The 16185-nt window shown below is 50.4% G+C and overlaps 1 protein-coding gene across 2 annotated transcripts; it reads left to right on the forward strand.

Annotated features, from left to right (window-relative positions):
• Positions 1-9578: 9578 nt before the first annotated feature.
• Positions 9579-15254, forward strand: EVX1 (even-skipped homeobox 1). 2 transcript variants are annotated; one of them, XM_033083208.1, is made up of 3 exons: positions 9579-10656; positions 12159-12409; positions 13122-15254. In XM_033083208.1, exons 1-3 carry the CDS (start codon positions 10224-10226, stop codon positions 13650-13652), a joined length of 1215 nt encoding a protein of 404 aa, XP_032939099.1. In that variant the 5' UTR covers positions 9579-10223; the 3' UTR covers positions 13653-15254. The 2 variants fall into 2 exon arrangements, with proteins under 2 accessions (XP_032939099.1, XP_032939108.1); XM_033083217.1 differs by having other exon boundaries at positions 10518-10601.
• The last annotated feature ends 931 nt before the right edge of the window (positions 15255-16185 follow it).

Raw genomic sequence — 16185 nt, forward strand, 5'->3', positions numbered from 1 at the left:
TTCAAAGAGGATGGATCACCCCGCGGCACTGTGCCCGAGGCCGGGGAGGAAAGGGCCAGGAGATGCTGCGGGCTCTGAGCCTCACCCGCTCCCTCCTGCAGCGCTGCCTTCAGCCCGCCTCGCCCGCCACAGCCGCTTTCCCAGGGCGCTTCGTGAGGACCCCGGGGGAAAAAAACACAGCAGGGGCTTAATTGCACCCTCCTGCCTACACCCCGCCAGTTTCGGGCCCGGGGGCAAGATCCGACCCATCTGGTTGTCTCTGCTGGGGGAACGTGGGAGATAATCACCTCCACGCTATTAACATTAGCCCGTCTCGCGCAAAGCCGGGCGGCTCCTTCCCGCTGCTCCGGGAGAGGTTTTCCTGCGGAGCACCGCGAGCAGCCGGCTCAGCCCACTCTGCCTGGAGCTGCTCGGTCAAAATGGATTTGTGGCTTGAGCTCTTAGTCCAAAACCCACGCGCGATGGGGCGAGACCGCCCGTGAAGGGGCAAACTGCGAGCTCGCACCTTTCGATTCTCCCCTCTGTAGCCCCCAGGGATGTTCCTTCCCCGCGCTGGGCGGTGATTTGGAGCACCCGCTCTCCGTTTTAATCCGATTTCCAGTGACTTTCCCGCACTCAGCCTAGATGCCAGGAAACGTTTCCCTTGCAACATTTTGTTCTGCTTCTTCTCTCCTTTCTTGCCCAAGAATTGGGAGGTTTTTCTTTTTTCTTTTTTCTTTTTCTTTTTCTTTTTCTTTTTCTTTTTCTTTTTCTTTTTCTTTTTCTTTTTCTTTTTCTTTTTCTTTTTCTTTTTCTTTTTCTTTTTCTTTTTCTTTTTCTTTTCTTCTTTTCTTCCCCTCTTTTCTTCTACTTCTGCTTTTTTTTTTTTTTAATTTTCCTTTTTTCCTTTTTGTTTTTTGCCTTTTTTGTCTTTTTTGCCTTTTTGCCCTTTCTCGATGAAAACACCAATTTCATAGGACGGGCTTGGCTGTGGGTGAAGAACTCCAGTGCCTGAAATGATACCCCCACCCCTGAGGATGGGCGTTGGCCACAGTGAGTACCGTCGCCCTTCCACCCTCGGATCTTCCCCAGCACCCAGGGGAGCGTCCCACTTACTGAGGGTTCCGACTTTCCCCGTTCACTCTCCCAAACATGGATGGGGGCTGAATTCCGTGGTCCTCTGTTAGAGGGAAGAGATATAGGGGGAGAGTAACCGAGTAACCCCCCTGATAATTGAGAAAAACCCTCAAGTATAAAGGTATTTCGAAGTTTTCCCTATGAAATCATCCCATCACAACGCTGCCCAAGGAAGGACATCGATCCAGCAGTCATTCCTGTTTCCTACAGTCTGGAAATGTTGTAAGAAAGGCACTAAACGAGAAAGGAGCGGCCCGTGGGATTTCTTCCACATGCTTTGATTATTAATTATACTCTTTTTTTTTTTGGCATCAAGACCAAAAGCATTCAAAACGAGTTTTGTGGACTGAGAACGACAAACAGGTTACTGTGTATCCATAGTAAAAGGCATGTATGTACTGGCACATAGATGTAGTCTTTCTGGATTTGAGCAGCTTTTTCAAAACTGGATATTAATGGAAGAAGAAGAGCGGGAAGAACACAAGCAGATATGCCAAAAATACGTGTTCGTGTATATCTATGTATGTACATACAGAATAGGATGTGCGGTATGGCGTGTGGCACAGATCTAAACGGGGAGAGCATGTCATGCCCTGGAAGAAGTCAATGAAGGAGATAAAACCAAAGAGATATATTTATTTCATTGTATTCTGGCTCCAGACATCTAAACCCTTGACTGCTTATGACAAAGGTTGGTTTTCTGTAGAGCCTCCGAGAGCAGTAGAGAGTGCCAAGCTGCTCCGGCCAAGCTGCTGCCGTGTGCCGCGATTTCCCCGGCTACCGCCCTAGCAGAACCTGTTTGAGTTCCTCGCCTGTTATACCTGCAGCAGCGCTTTGTCTCCATGGGCGTGTTTTCCCAGAGTTTTAAGTTAGTCTGGGCAAAATGTTCTTGACCTCGAGGGACATCCTCATAGTGTGGATGACGTAATTTCTGCAAGAACCAGCGAATTAGGCGCGGGCTGCGGGGCCGTGCCCCCGGCAGGGTAAGAGCGGGGCGGTGCTGGTGCCACCCGGCAGCCTGGGTGCTCCGGTGGGTTCCTCCCTGCCCGCGGGAGGAAGGCAGGGGTAACCTTCCGCGTCTCGGCACCCCGGGCAGGGAGCCGTCGGAAGAGCTGCCTGGTCTTCGTGCTCCTTCTCATCTACTCATTCCTGGCACAAGGAGGGGAAAAAAAAGGAAGAAAAAAAAAAAACGGAGGCGAGAGGGCGAGCGGTCTGGCTTGTCTCCTTTCATCTCTGCGGCCCATCAGCAGTGGGGGGCGCAAGAAGACAGCAGTTAGTGTAGGGCCGCGGTGATCACAGCCAGGGACCGCCGTCTGGGAGGGTGGGAGGGAGGGGAGATGCCGCGCCTGGCGTTGCGGGGAGGACGGATGCGGCCGGCGGCGCGGGCGGGAGCGGGAGGCCGTGCGCAGGCCTGAGCTGGCCTGGGAAGGCAGGAACACCGTCCTCCCCGGAGCCCCCACTCTCCCAGGGCTTTGCCGCCTTCCCTTGTCGTCTTCTTTGTCGATGAGACTTGCCTGGGAGATCGGGATCAGCTCCTAAAGGAGCGTGCAAAAAGCCGGCAGAGAAACAGAGCCATAGAGCGCGGGCTAGGCAGTGCGGGGGAGCACTGGAGGGGACAGCTGGCCCCGGGTGTGTGCCACGGCTACCTGCTGCAGCCCTCACGGTACTTACACCATGCCATGAGCACCGCTGCCCTGCACGGCAAACAAACTCCTGCCTTTCCCTGCCGGCGCTTCTCAGTCCACGCTCGTTTCCTCTTTTGGAAACAGCTAAGCCCTGACACTTGGGCTTCGCTTCTAACATTATCTTTTCTCACGCTAGTTCTCAGGCAACACAACAGGCAAGCACACGAACATGGCCAGATTTTTCTCTCCATGCAATATTGATACGCCCCCTATTCCCAGCGGAATTGTGATAATCTCTCAGCCTCCCTGAGGCTGCAGCGCCTTCTTCCGCTGACCAGCGCACCCACCCTGCATGCCGGGCATCCCGTGCCACCACCTGGGCAGAAATCCATCACACTGGGCACCCATGCCGGCCACGATTTTCTCTGCGATTCTGGAAGCAATATGGTCAAAGTCGGGCCCACCTCGAGATCCGTATAAAGGAGGATTTTTCCTCCTTCTGCTCAGCTTTGCAAGCAGGAGGCCTGAAAGACAAGCCCTTCTAGGCAAGGACTGCAAACACGCCCCGACACTGTCCCTCTGTGCCTGAGCGTCGAGAGGACAGGCGAGGTGACATTTGGTGTATCAAGGGGAAAATGCAGTTCTGTTACTGCGGTGGGTAACTCAGGTTGCTTCGTTACCCACTTAATCCTTTCACCGTTCCCGGTCCTCAATGACCAAAATGCTCAGCTGAAATGTTTACTGGAAACCATTGATAACAATAAATGGAATCAGAAGTTGGTCAGTAGTTCCAGCAAAATTTCTATGTTCTTCTTAAATATGCATCAAAAAGTGGGGGGAAATGATCATGAATTATCTGCTTTCAAGGATTTTGTTTGCTTTGGTATAAGTTTTTTAGACAAACTTAGAATTTCCTACTTGTTCCTGGGCTGAACTCTCTGGCAGGCACCCATGAGTTTCTGTGAAAGTTTTCTGCATCTCTGCTTTTACCCTGATTGCCATCTCACATGACACACACGGTGTGTCCAGAGCTCTACTGTGAGAGCACAGAGAGGAACAACGGGCCAAAGGAGAAGGATTCCCATCAACACAGCTCATCGAGGTCACTGGTTTTGCTCAGAGCACATTGCCTGCTGCTCCATGCTCACCTTATCTCTGTCCTTGTCCAGGGGGGGATCACAGATTTCACAGGCGGGGGACGGACAGAAAGTGGTCAGGCGCTGGGGATCCAGTACCTAGAGTATAGACCTGGGCATTTCTGCCAGGCAATGGTGCTGAAGCACTTGGCCACTGCGCAGAGAGTCAGGGTGGAGATTTTGTTTCTGTGGAACAAATCCAGCCTGTGGATTCACATCCTCATCCCTGGGGGGCATGCATAGAAGTACAGGTCAAAAAAAAGACAGGGAGCCAAACCTGCTAGTAAAGATGTGCTTTGAGAACAGACGATGCCATCTCAGCTTGGCTAGCTGTAGATTAAGATTTTTGAAAGTGAGACTGGAAGTTAAGGGGTTAACTCTCCATTGTTAAAACTATGTAAAATTTTCATTCAGCATGCCTTCCATGCCCCTGTTTTAGGTTTTATATGTGTTTGTTAAGGGAAGAGTTTGAAGGAGACGATGATGTCGTTATTGAACCAGCATTTTGCATCAATGCAAGTGCTATTTTTAAGGACACTCAGATTCAGTGAGGAGTGATAGAATTTCCAGTGAGATGCCTGTTCTAGGTGGCTGGGGTTTCCTTTTCTTTCCTCCCCCTTCCCCTGCCCCCACCTCTTCCCCAATTTCTTCCCCTTTCTCTTCCCTTTCCAATTCCTTCTCTTTCTTGTTCTTTTCCTCCTTTTCATTTGTTTGTCTCACATACAACTTTCTGTTCCTTGTCATTTTAAACAGAGTCTCATGAGGTGTGTAAAGAGAAAACAAGAGGCAACATGCCTGTTCCCATGATGTCAAATCTACTCCTTTTGCAATCTAAGAGGAAATCACCCTTTCATTGTAAGAGATACACTGTTGGGTCTCTGGAGTAAGACACCCACTTCTGGCATTTCCCCAGTGGTGAGAGATCCCAGCACATCCTGTACCCCTTGGGCATCCTTATCTCCAAAGGAACTTTCCTTAGGGATTTCTCACACCATCCCCAGGGATGAAAGGGGTCCCCAGGATCCAGCATACAAGTTATGACTTTTTCAACCATTTTCTCTAGGCAGAATTTCCACCTCTTAGTGCCAGTCTCCAACGCTCTGAACCACACCTATGCCTCTCTCTGCACTTGCTCATGAGGCTCCATATAAAAACATCTTCATCACAGTAAAAGTACCAGGGTTTGGCCTATCTGGAGCAGAACCAGGCCTAACGCTGGGAAGCAAAAGGGCTGCAAGAGGGCGCAGAGAGCCGCTGGTTCTGGCCGTGAGACTTGTTTACAGCAGACGCAGTGCACTGCAGACGCTCCTCGTTTCAACCATTTCCTTCAGGGAAGAGCCAGGACACCGTGTCTCCAGGACATTGCCGCCTACCTAGGTGCGACAAAGGGAGAAATAGCTGGGTGTCCCGGCGTGCAGCCGGCTGTGGGACCAGGACGGTTCCGGCGTCCTGACGAGGGGGCGGGCAGCCTGCGAGGCGGCGTCCTGGCAGGCAGCATCGCTCCTCTGGGCCCCTTCTGGGCCTCCAGTTTGTTTTAATAAAGCAGGACACCAGAATACTAAATGCGGTGAAAGAATGTGTGTGCGCCTCTGGCATTCCTGCGGTTTTCTCCTGATAATGCCACATCCCTCCTTATGGCTCTTGCTTTGAGCATCCCCTGAAACTCCTCAGTGTTTCTGTAAGAGACACTTCTACGCGCCAGGTTTCAGGCTACGCTGTCACCCGCGGGGGGGACATCACGAAAATGCACAGCACGAAGGGCTGCTAGCTCAGTTCTCGTTAAATCAAATAAAAATAAAAACAAAAACAAACAACAGTCTAGTAGCGAGAACCGCTGAAATACTGTCGATTTTCATTTACCTGTGCCTTTCTCCGAATTAAATTCACTCTGTAAATACCTTTTTGTTTTCAAATCAGTGACTTTGCCACGCAGATCGTGCTTCTACTGCTCATTCTAACATCAAGAGATTGCCACAGTTTTACGGCTCTCGACGAGTCTAGGAGAGATAGGAATTGAAACAGAAAGCCCAAATTCCTCACTATTTACTCACTGTCATCAGTAAAGCAGCAGATTTAGTTTCCACGGTCAAACTTGTCCTGAATGTCCTATGAGAGGGAATCGTGCACTTACGCGCCACCCACCCCTCCCACACACACCTTCCCCTAGGTTTTGGTCTAACAAAGTAAATATCTCCAGAACCTCATGTGGTGGGAATGAGGCGTTGCTTCGGACAGCCAACAGGTAAAAGCAAAACCGCAAAAAAAATCCATCCAGACAGATACCCTCCGCAGAGGCACCGGGATCCGGCATTCAGAGGTACAGGGAGGTAGAAATGTGTCCTGGATCGGATCCTGTAAATACCATTACATGCTTTCCTAGGCACATCCCACTCACGGCTCTGTCCTCTCTCTCCTCAACGCCACTTACGTGTTACGTGCTGTCATTGTACCAGCTTGTCTTTACACACAAGAATAATGCGCCTATTATTCTCTTCTCTCCAAAGCTTCCACCTCTAATCATGTCGTAAAAAATAGCCTTAATAAAACAGTGATAATTACGCCATTATTGTTAACACTACCCATTAAATTTTTAAAAATAGCTTTTCTGGTTTGGTCACCCATTTGAACTAGGTATCACTATTTGCGACACTAAATCGTTCCGTGGTATGCCAAAAACTTTCTTCATTTTTTAAAGACGACAAGACTTCAGGGCTTTTTTAGATAATCTGGTCGTGGGTTCCCAGTCCTAACTGGACACTATAGGTCAAAAGTTATTGACACCCTGTTGACCGGCTGAGAAAAATAAATATCCCTCGGGAAAGGAGTGTGTGATGTGCCTTTCCTTCTGCAGGCTTAGCACTTTCAAGGAAAATCCCTGATTTATGATCAAAATGTATCACTCTGGCAATGTTTTAATGTCCTCCTGTTACTTCCTCGTTTTGGGAAGGGTGTGTGTGTGTTTCGTTTGTTTTTTGTATACGGGGCTACATTTCAGACAGCGTTAAGGCGGGATTCGGTGTCTTGATCCCGCCTTGGCGATATATCAGCAAGGAATACTGCAAACCCGGAGAAATAAAAAAGTTTGAAAAGTTTTGAGTATATTTGTGTCATTCTGGCAGTGACCAAGCGAGCGAGAAGAGGATAGGTTTTAAATCTCGGTCTGGAACGTGCAGGGAAAAAACCCACCCACACCCATAGGGATACACTTTCCAATCTGCCTGGAAATTAATCCCAAATGAGAGAGTCTCCTTCCAAATCGAGCATGACAGATCTGACAGAAACACTAGACAGAAGGCAGTGCGCCGGACCCCTCATTCCCGGTGAGGCAAAACTCCGCGGCGGCAGAGTGGGACGGGGCTCCTCGCTCCACCACGCCGCACTGCCGGCTCCTTGACGTGCGATGAGCTCTTGCGGCGATACTCTTCCTGGGGGATGGAAAAACAGACGTTTTAAGAAGCCTTTACTAATCAAATCTAAATTTACCCCAAAACTTCCAGTACTTTTTTTCCCCCTTCCCAGTTCTTAGATTACGCTCGGGCCTTTAACTCTCTGTGTTTCCCCTCGGCAAATTAAAGCATGTGTGTGTGTGGGGGGGCGTAAGTCTGTCCGTGCGGGGGTGTTCCGCTGCCTGTGCTGCTGCGGGCTGCCTCAAGTCTTCCGTGGCAGTGACCATCGTCTCGGGTTCAACAAAACCTCCGACCCAGGGTACAACACGGGTGTCTTCTTGGTGGGAACATATTAAGAATGGGGTGGGGAAGGAGGCAGCGGTGACTCGTAAACGAAGATGATAAAATTCCTGGGGATCGGCCAGCATAATCCACAGGAATCATCCCCAGGGTTCCAGTCTGCCAGAGGGAGGATTTCCCATTAACTTCCCACAATCGTTTCCATTGCCCACTCTGTGGAAGCGCTCCAGCACTCCCTTCCACTCAGAATTCAGCTCCTGATTATGGTCTTATTTAGAAACAGACATGAATATCCCTCTTCTTAGTACCAGCAAACTCGTTGTGATGCGGAAATCCTCTCTGTCCGCCCAGATACCAGGCAGCTCTTTTCTACACGACTGCTTGGCCGAGCTAGGAAGGAAGCTGGAGGTGAGCTTCTTCGGGAAGCTGGATCTGCCCTGGGCCCAGGGGAGGCCGAACCTTCATACTCCCCCCGGAGGTGCCAGAAACAGGAACATAGCTCCCCTGCTTACTCTAACAAAGCGCAAAAACGACGCCACCAGAGCGACACGGAAAGAGCGCTGCCCGAGCACCCCTGCCTCGCCTTGTCCGGCCTTGCCCCACGGCTCCGGTCAGCATCGCTCCGCTCAGCGGGATCAGCGCTGCCCTTCTGCTCTGCTCAGCGCCGAAGACGGACTGCCTTATCCATCCATCCATCCATCCATCCATCCATCCATCCATCCATCCATCCATCCATCCATCCATCCTTCCACCCACCCGGACCTGGTCCTGCTTCCCCGACTCCGCGCTCACACAGCCCGCAGAGCCGAGCCCGGCTGCGGCAGGGATGGGTGGCAGGTCCTCACAGGGCACACGTCGGTCTGGCAGGGGAGAGAAGGGAAAGGGAATTTAACAGTGAGTTTTCAAGAATTTTGCAAGCATTGGATCAGTGCACGCATCACAAGGTGTGGTGGAAAGCGGCACAGTATTATGTGACTGCTGTGCGTTTGCATGGAAAAACACGTACATGTATATACTGAGAGAGGGGGAGAATGATGGCCGCAGCCCTGTGGAAAAATTCGTGGTTTATCATCCAGTATGCTTATTGTTAGGAGCACTCCCTGATCCATGCATCCAGCAGACCGGGAATCTTGTTTGCTTGTTTGTTTGTTTGTCTGTCTGCATCCTGCTCACAGTACTAGGCGGAAAATCACAGCATGTTTCCTATTGCACTGCCTGCTCCCCACCGAAGCAACGTCACCTCAGATATGCCAGTAAATTCCTTACCGGGTTGGGATTGTAATTGGTTGAATGTTTTCTGTATCCTGACTAGCCAATAACACTCCGAGAAAAAAAAAAATTAGAACAACCTAGTTACGACAGATGGCGAAAAATGACTTGACACTACACATGTGAGGCAATATTAACTAAAGATGAAATCCTTACCGCATTCATTAGAAATATCATAATACACCAAAAAGATTACACGAGCCGCTGTATTTATGGTACAAGGTCCCTTATTTTCAGACAAGTGCTGTCCAAACGGTTGCCCTTGTCATGTCTGTTTCAACAACATCTGCTAGTTAGCATAAGCTCTGGCCTTGATAACTTGCCTTTTTCTGAGCCTGAATTATTCTTGGCAGACCTTCTTCTTGCATCCTCTTTCCTCCTTCCCGCCCCAAAAGTAGATCATAATTAGTGCAAAACAATTAGTTAAAAAGAAGAAAGGAGAGGAGACATCAAATCCTCATAAAAGCGCAAGAATGGTGGAAAAATGAAAAAAGCAAAGGAAAAAATAAGAACAAACTATGAACGGCAGATAGCCAGAATAACTACAGTTACAAGTGAAGTAGTTGTATCTTTTCATATGTAAAAAACAATAAATATATAACCACATTTCCAAATGGTAAACTAACATTTTAATCTCAGTAAACAGAAAGCAATGACAATTATACCGATAGGAACAGATATTGACCCAGAGCAAGAAATCAAAGCTATTTTTACATTCAAATGTCAGTAGAGCATTTCTTTATCCTCAAGTTTGCAAAGGATTCTTAGAAGCCTTATATATGCAGCTAGGCGGAAGCTGATTGCCAGCAATAAATAATGCATCCAAGGAAGAGGCTTGAGTACATATCTTCTCACTTCCAGGATGCAGCTAAAGATCTTCGCCTCAATTCTACATCAAGGTTGTGGCTTAAAGAAGTCAAAGGGCTATTTAATTGTCAGGCAAGGCTTCCCCCCGCGGAACTCTTTCCGCATGTTACAACATCTTTGCAGCTCCATATGCATCTCTTTTTCACACTTCCCTCTCCATCTCAGGCTCCTACACCTGGTGCATCACGCATTTAGCCCATTCGCTCCGGCTCTTCCTTTCATCTTCCCAATGGCAGACGTTTCTATTTATCCACTGGCAATCAATGTGTGGCGTCACCGGTGGTACTGTAATGACGACTGCACCATTGAGGATGACAGCTTAGAAAGAAGAGGGCAATGGTGATCCCTCCCAGAGCAGCACAGCAGAGTGTAGCGCTCGCATCACAAGGTCACCCTATCTCACCGCTGGCTCCTCTGCATTGGCAGGAGAGGGTTGCTGGGTTTGTACAAGGCTGGGGCGGGAGCAGAAGGGAGGGGGGGAAGAGAGCTGGATTTTTTTCTCCCCTCCCTTAAGCAAAGCCACAATGGAAACCAGGAAGGAGATGGTGATGTTTCTGGAGGGGACTACTCTTGGCGCCCTAGTTGGCAAGAGGGTGCCTAATTTGTCCGAAGCAGTGGGGAGCCCCGCTGCGGAGCCGCAGGAGAAGATGATCCATCGGAACTGCATCAGCCCCAGACCTGGCCCCTTGTCGTCCCGGGAGAGAGGAGGAGGAGGAGGTGGCGGAGGAGAAGATGAAGAGGAGGTGGAGGTGCTGCCAGGGACAGGGACGGTGCCGGAGAGCCGCTCGGCGGCGGCAGCACTGCTTTCGGCCGGACAGCAGCCCCCCGCCCCGGAGCTCCCCTCCAGCAAAGGGCAGCAGAGCAGCTCGGACACCGAGTCGGATTTCTATGAGGAAATCGAGGTGAGCTGCACCCCGGACTGCGCCACGGGGAGCGCCGAGTACCAGCACAGCAAAGGTACCCAACTCCTTCCCATGCCTCCAGCCCCACGTCCGCTCCGGGGCTGGGTGGCAGCTCTGGTGGGGCGGGAGGGCTGCCGGAGGGGGTTTTCCCCTCGCCAGCTGAGCGAGGGGCAACTAAATCGGGTGTGCGTGTGTGGCTGCGCGCGTGTGATCTCTTTCCTGAGTGATTGCTCACCTCCCTGCCACCGGGAGACTTGTTTGGGAGTCAGAGGACACGACACCGGGCAGCCCCCGCGTCCCTGGAGGGGAGCCAGGCTTCCCGTCGTGGATACGTCAGGTCTGCAGCTTGTCCCGTAGAGATCTTTTTGGCCAAAACAACCACGCGCTCTCGTCTTCAATCTGTTCTATTTTATTTTTTATTTTCCCCCATAGCCTAGACAGTGCATACTTCAGGAAATCCCTTACGATCCTTCACACCGGCGGGGCTTTTTTTGTGTATGTGTGTGTGTGGCTAAGATCAAACGGGTTTTCTGGCCAAGAGCTGTTTGTGGTTTTGCAGGGTGAAATGTGCCCGGGCGAGTGCGGAAGCGCCCATAAAGACCGTAAAATCGCTCGCCGACTCATGCCAGCCCCGAGTGCGGTAGCGAGGGCCTTGTTTGCACGTTGGGTTGGGGGAAAAAAAAAAGGAAAAAAAGAAAAAAAAAAAAAAAGAAAGAGAGGTCCAAATTACCTTGTCACTTCTATGTCTCGGTGGCGCCAGCTCGGAAATGGTCCCAATGAATTAATTGCCTTTGGTCTCGGGCACAATGAGGGAGAGTTGCATTTGAAAGCAAAGGCAGCGGACAGGCCCCTTTTCCCCCTGCCCCCACTCCCCACTCCCTATTCCCACCTTCGCAGCCCGGCAAAGACGTCCCTACCCTGACAACAACCCACTTCTCCCCCCTCCCCGTTCCTCAACCACTTCAAGAAGCCAGGAAGCGTAGAGAGCGCTGTCTGTCCTCCCTCGTCCCTTAGAGGCTCGTTGAAAATATCCCATCCTGTTCTTTGGAGGCTGAGCGGAGATCCTTAAGGCCTCACCTTCCCCACAGAGAGAGCAGTCCCTGTCTGCTCCACTCCTGGGTCTTGCTGGCCTGGAGGAAGGAACAGCAGAGCCGTGCTACAAGGACGGCGGGCACACCTGCCTTTTCCAGACTCTCAGGGTCGGGGGATTCTGTGGTTTCCCAGTGTGGGAAGCGAATGGGAGGCTCAGCGAGCAGACACCGCCATTGCGGGGGGTGTGTGTCGGGGAGGGTGAGGGACAGGTAACCTCCAGGCCAGAGTGAATAAGAGCCCCTCAAACGCTTAGGCGGTATTTCATCCCCCTTCTCGCTGCCTTCCCCCCTGGTCCTTCTTGGATGTCATTACCCCAATACCCTCAGTACACCGGGGCAGCACGGAAACGCCTGAAATGGGGTGGAATGGGGATCGAAGGGGATTCGCTGGGGAGGTGGACGGCGAGCATCCCTCTGTGCCTGCCCGCCTCCGAGCGTGTGTCGTTGCTCCGGGCTCCCCACGCAGGGCCGTGCTCCGAGGCGTTGGCCGGCAGCCCCAGCGGCGGGGGGGATCACCCCAAGGGCAGCGGAGGCAGCGGCGGCTCCCAGGGCTCGCTTGCCTGCAGCGCCAGCGACCAGATGCGCCGCTACCGCACCGCCTTCACCCGCGAGCAGATCGCCCGGCTGGAGAAGGAGTTTTACCGGGAGAATTACGTGTCCAGGCCCCGGAGATGTGAGCTGGCGGCTGCTCTAAATCTGCCAGAAACCACCATCAAGGTACACGCAGCTCGGACATGTTTCCAATTAGCACGATATAAATCTGTATGGCCAAACTTCCTTGCAAAATTCGGGAAAGTACTTCGCCAGCATAACCCTCCCTCTCAGCATCCCCCGCCTCCCGCCCCTTTCCTGGCCCTGCCCGCACCCTGCAGCAATGCGGGAGACGGGACACGGCTCCCGGAGCCATCCTGGCCAGCGCCGCTAATCTGCCCTCTCCCTAGTAGATTATTTTTAATCCTCCCTTCGGTCCAGTCCAAATCTCGCTCAGCTCTTGGGGGAGGGAAGAGGAAGCCAGTAGCAGATCTTGTTTCGCTTTGCTTTGCCTTTTCCAAAACATTTGCACATGAAAATAAACCCGATAGCAACAATCCCAGGTAGTTCTGGATGCGAAAGGGCAGCAATGAGGCAGAGCCACCCGGTTGGCCGGGACCCAGTGACGGGGGGTGGGAGGCAGCAGGACAAGCAGGACAGCAGGACAAGCAAAAAAGGAAAACAAGTACCCTAAAAGGGCTGCTCCTCTAGGTCTCCCTATAGATTTTATAGGGGTTTAACTAATCCCTCTGTACGTGATGACAACTCCCTGTAGGAGGGAAAGCTGGCGCCGGTCTCCGCTCTCCGGCAGACCCTCGTCCGCCGCACCGCCCTGGGAGCAGGGCCAGGCGGAGCGGGCGGCGGCGGGTGACGGCTCTCACCTCTCCTCTGTCCGCAGGTTTGGTTCCAGAACCGCAGGATGAAGGACAAGCGGCAGCGCCTGGCCATGACCTGGCCTCACCCGGCCGACCCGGCGTTTTACACGTACATGATGAGCCACGCGGCAGCCACCGGGAACCTGCCCTATCCATTCCCGTCCCACCTGCCCTTGCCCTACTACTCCCACATGGGCATCGGCGCCACATCGGCCTCTGCTGCCTCCCCCTTCAGTACCCCCCTGAGGCCTCTGGACACCTTCAGGGTCCTCTCCCACCCGTACCCGAGACCAGAACTGCTGTGCGCCTTCAGACATCCCTCTCTCTACCCTGCCCCGACTCATGGACTCAGCAGCGCCGGGGGCAACCCCTGCTCCTGCCTGGCATGCCACAGTGGCCAGTCCAATGGGCTGGCGCAGAGACCCTCCGGATCAGACTTTACCTGCTCGGCCACAACCAGGACTGACTCCTTTCTCACTTTCACGCCCTCAGTGCTGAGCAAAGCCACCTCAGTTTCCATGGACCAGAGAGAAGAAGTACCTTTAACGAGATAAACCTTTGTCTCAGGGTTATTAAACACTCATTCCTTTCCCGGACTTCTCTTCGAGTTAATGTACCTACAGCCCATGTTTATTTAATCGTGTTCTCTCCTCAGCCGTGGACACACACAGAAAAAAAAAAAAAACAAAAAAAGAAAGAAAAAAAGAAAAAAGACTAAAAATAGCTCAGTCTTTAAAGGATTTACATTCCAAGGGGGGGAAAATAAAAGAAAGAAGGAAAGAAATTACTAGTGATTTATCTCTGAGAATGAATTTAGGCACGAAGGAGGAAGAAAATCAGCTCGAATGAAATATGCTTCAGCCAGCCACCATAGAAATGTGCTGGGACTGTCTTCTCCGTGGATAGACTTCTTCCCAAGGGCTGGGGCTTCTGCGGATCATAACAAACCTTACGCACAAACCTATGAGACGGAGAAGGAAAATCTGAAATACTTGAAAGAAACACTATCTTGATAACGAAATGGCTTGTGCGCATGAAGAAAGCAAAGATGTAATCTCTCAGTGTTCAGAAAATAAAAACATCCGGCAAGCAGCAAAAAAAAACCCCACCCCAAACCCAAAAGGTTTCTGGTTTGCAACTCGGCAGTGCTATCCAGTTGTCTCTATGGAAAATAACAATGCTTTACCATAAAGAAAACCTGTCATTCTGTACATTACTTTCGTAGTCTAATTGCATTCTTTACCCTCCCTTGTCTCGTCCTTCGTTGTGAGCAGAAATCCAGCATTTCAATTCCTCTTTCATTCCAACTTTTATTTTTAAGAGTCAGACTGGAACTGGCAGGGGAAAAATACGAGCTCCTGCCTCTTTATGGGTCAGAGCTATTTGTCCTTTAAATAACAATGTCCTATTATCAGTCGCTGAAATGTGCACACACTGACGAAATTAGCAAGTGATGTATATGTAAAGAGGTTTTTTGAATATCGAATGTACAATGCTCTGTGAGCAAAGACCCCGTGCCAAACGCTAACAAGCCGCCAAGGGAAGAGATTAGAGGTGACAGGGAGCACAACTCCTTCAGACAATCACCAGTCTGTAAATTGGAGCAAAGGCGATTTCCCTTCCTTTGTATTTCAGACTTCAGTTCTTTCATTGCTTTTTCCATGCTGTGTCTTCTTTTTATTATTTTTAAAATTTGTTTTTAAGTAATTATTTAATTTGTTGGGTTTTGTGTTTCTTTCTCCATCCCTAATCTTTATCCCTAATCTTTCCGTTTGTGTATCCTTCACACTGATCACTCTTCCTTCTTGAGGATTATTTCTTTCACAAACTCACCCATCCGTCTCCTGTATAAAAGGTATTTCGGAAGAAGGTGGCATCATTGCTTTTGCTTGGATTTCTGTAACCCTAAATTTAAAAAACATGGGCACGGAACTGGGTAGTAGTTTCTTCCGAAACCGACATTATTTATTTAATTCTCTTTTAAAATAACCCAAAATTCACACTGCCATAATTTGCTACCATGTGGGAATAAAACTTAATAGCAACAAAAATAACAACACTAAAACCGATAATAACGACACGTTTTAACAATCTCTCACCCATATTTTTTCGTGCTTGTTTAAAAAAAAAAAAAAAAAGGTTAAAATGTTGCTTAAGACGAATTTCACCGTGCAGTTTCTAATAGTTACAGTTCAACAAGCAGGAAAATAAATGCTGGACAGAACAAAGACGTGTTGACACCTCTGTATCTACTTTGTACTAAATTGCTCAGCAGCCTCTGGTTTATTGCCACACCGGAGACTTTCTGTCTTTAGGAGAGTGCATAGCAGCGTTTTCCTATAGCGGATGGAGAGCAGGGAATAGACACGGGCGTGCCAGAATATATTTTTTCTAATAAAAATATTGTTTATTACAGCTTTTAAAAACCTGATCCAAAGTCACAATCATTAAATCATTAAGGCCAGATTATTCCACCCCTTATAAACGAGATTTCCTCATGGACACGGAAAGCAATGGCCCTTTTTGGAACCTCGCAAATAGATATTCTCTCCCTGTCCCCCCACCCCACCCCGGAAATAACAATTGTAAACAGCGTCCAAGGGCAGAGCCGAACAACATCCGAGCTTTGCAAGCCTTTCCCCTTCTTTTATTTTGTCTTTTATCAGACAGAAGAACCAGTGCGATAAAATAGGAGCTGCAGAGCCGGTGCTTGATACCATTCCCCCAGCGACCCGGGGAGAAGGGAGCGCTGGAGAGGTCGGGGGAGGGGTAGCACGGCAGATGAGCACTGTCCACCAAAAACGAGGGCTCCTGTATAGCCCACGACTCCTCGTTCCTCGGCCAGGCACAGGCACCTGCTGGGGCGAGAACGCAGGCCAAGATCCGGGCGAGGCTGCTGCTGCAGTTTGTCTTGCAAAACGACCATTTCAGAAAATGCCATCGGCTGGGGCACAAATACATACATTTTATATATTTAGGTGCGTGTGAGACAAAAAGAACATTTAAACCTGTGATTACCACTTCCACCCGTGACTGGGACACCCCCGTTAGCAAACGGGGAGCCGGGGAAGCAGGGACAGGGAGCTC

Source organism: Catharus ustulatus, chromosome 1 (genome assembly GCF_009819885.2).
Source record: "Catharus ustulatus isolate bCatUst1 chromosome 1, bCatUst1.pri.v2, whole genome shotgun sequence".
Classification (NCBI taxonomy): Eukaryota; Metazoa; Chordata; class Aves; order Passeriformes; family Turdidae; genus Catharus; species Catharus ustulatus.

What these genes read in the sequence shown, in the direction of transcription:
- EVX1 (XM_033083208.1), top strand. Translation starts at nt 10,224, where the DNA reads ATGGAAACCAGGAAGGAGATGGTGATGTTTCTGGAGGGGACTACTCTT. An exon ending in CGAGTACCAGCACAGCAAAG is followed by an intron (nt 10,657 to 12,158) that starts GTACCCAACTCC and finishes CTCCCCACGCAG; the next exon opens with GGCCGTGCTCCGAGGCGTTG. An exon ending in TGCCAGAAACCACCATCAAG is followed by an intron (nt 12,410 to 13,121) that starts GTACACGCAGCT and finishes CTCTGTCCGCAG; the next exon opens with GTTTGGTTCCAGAACCGCAG.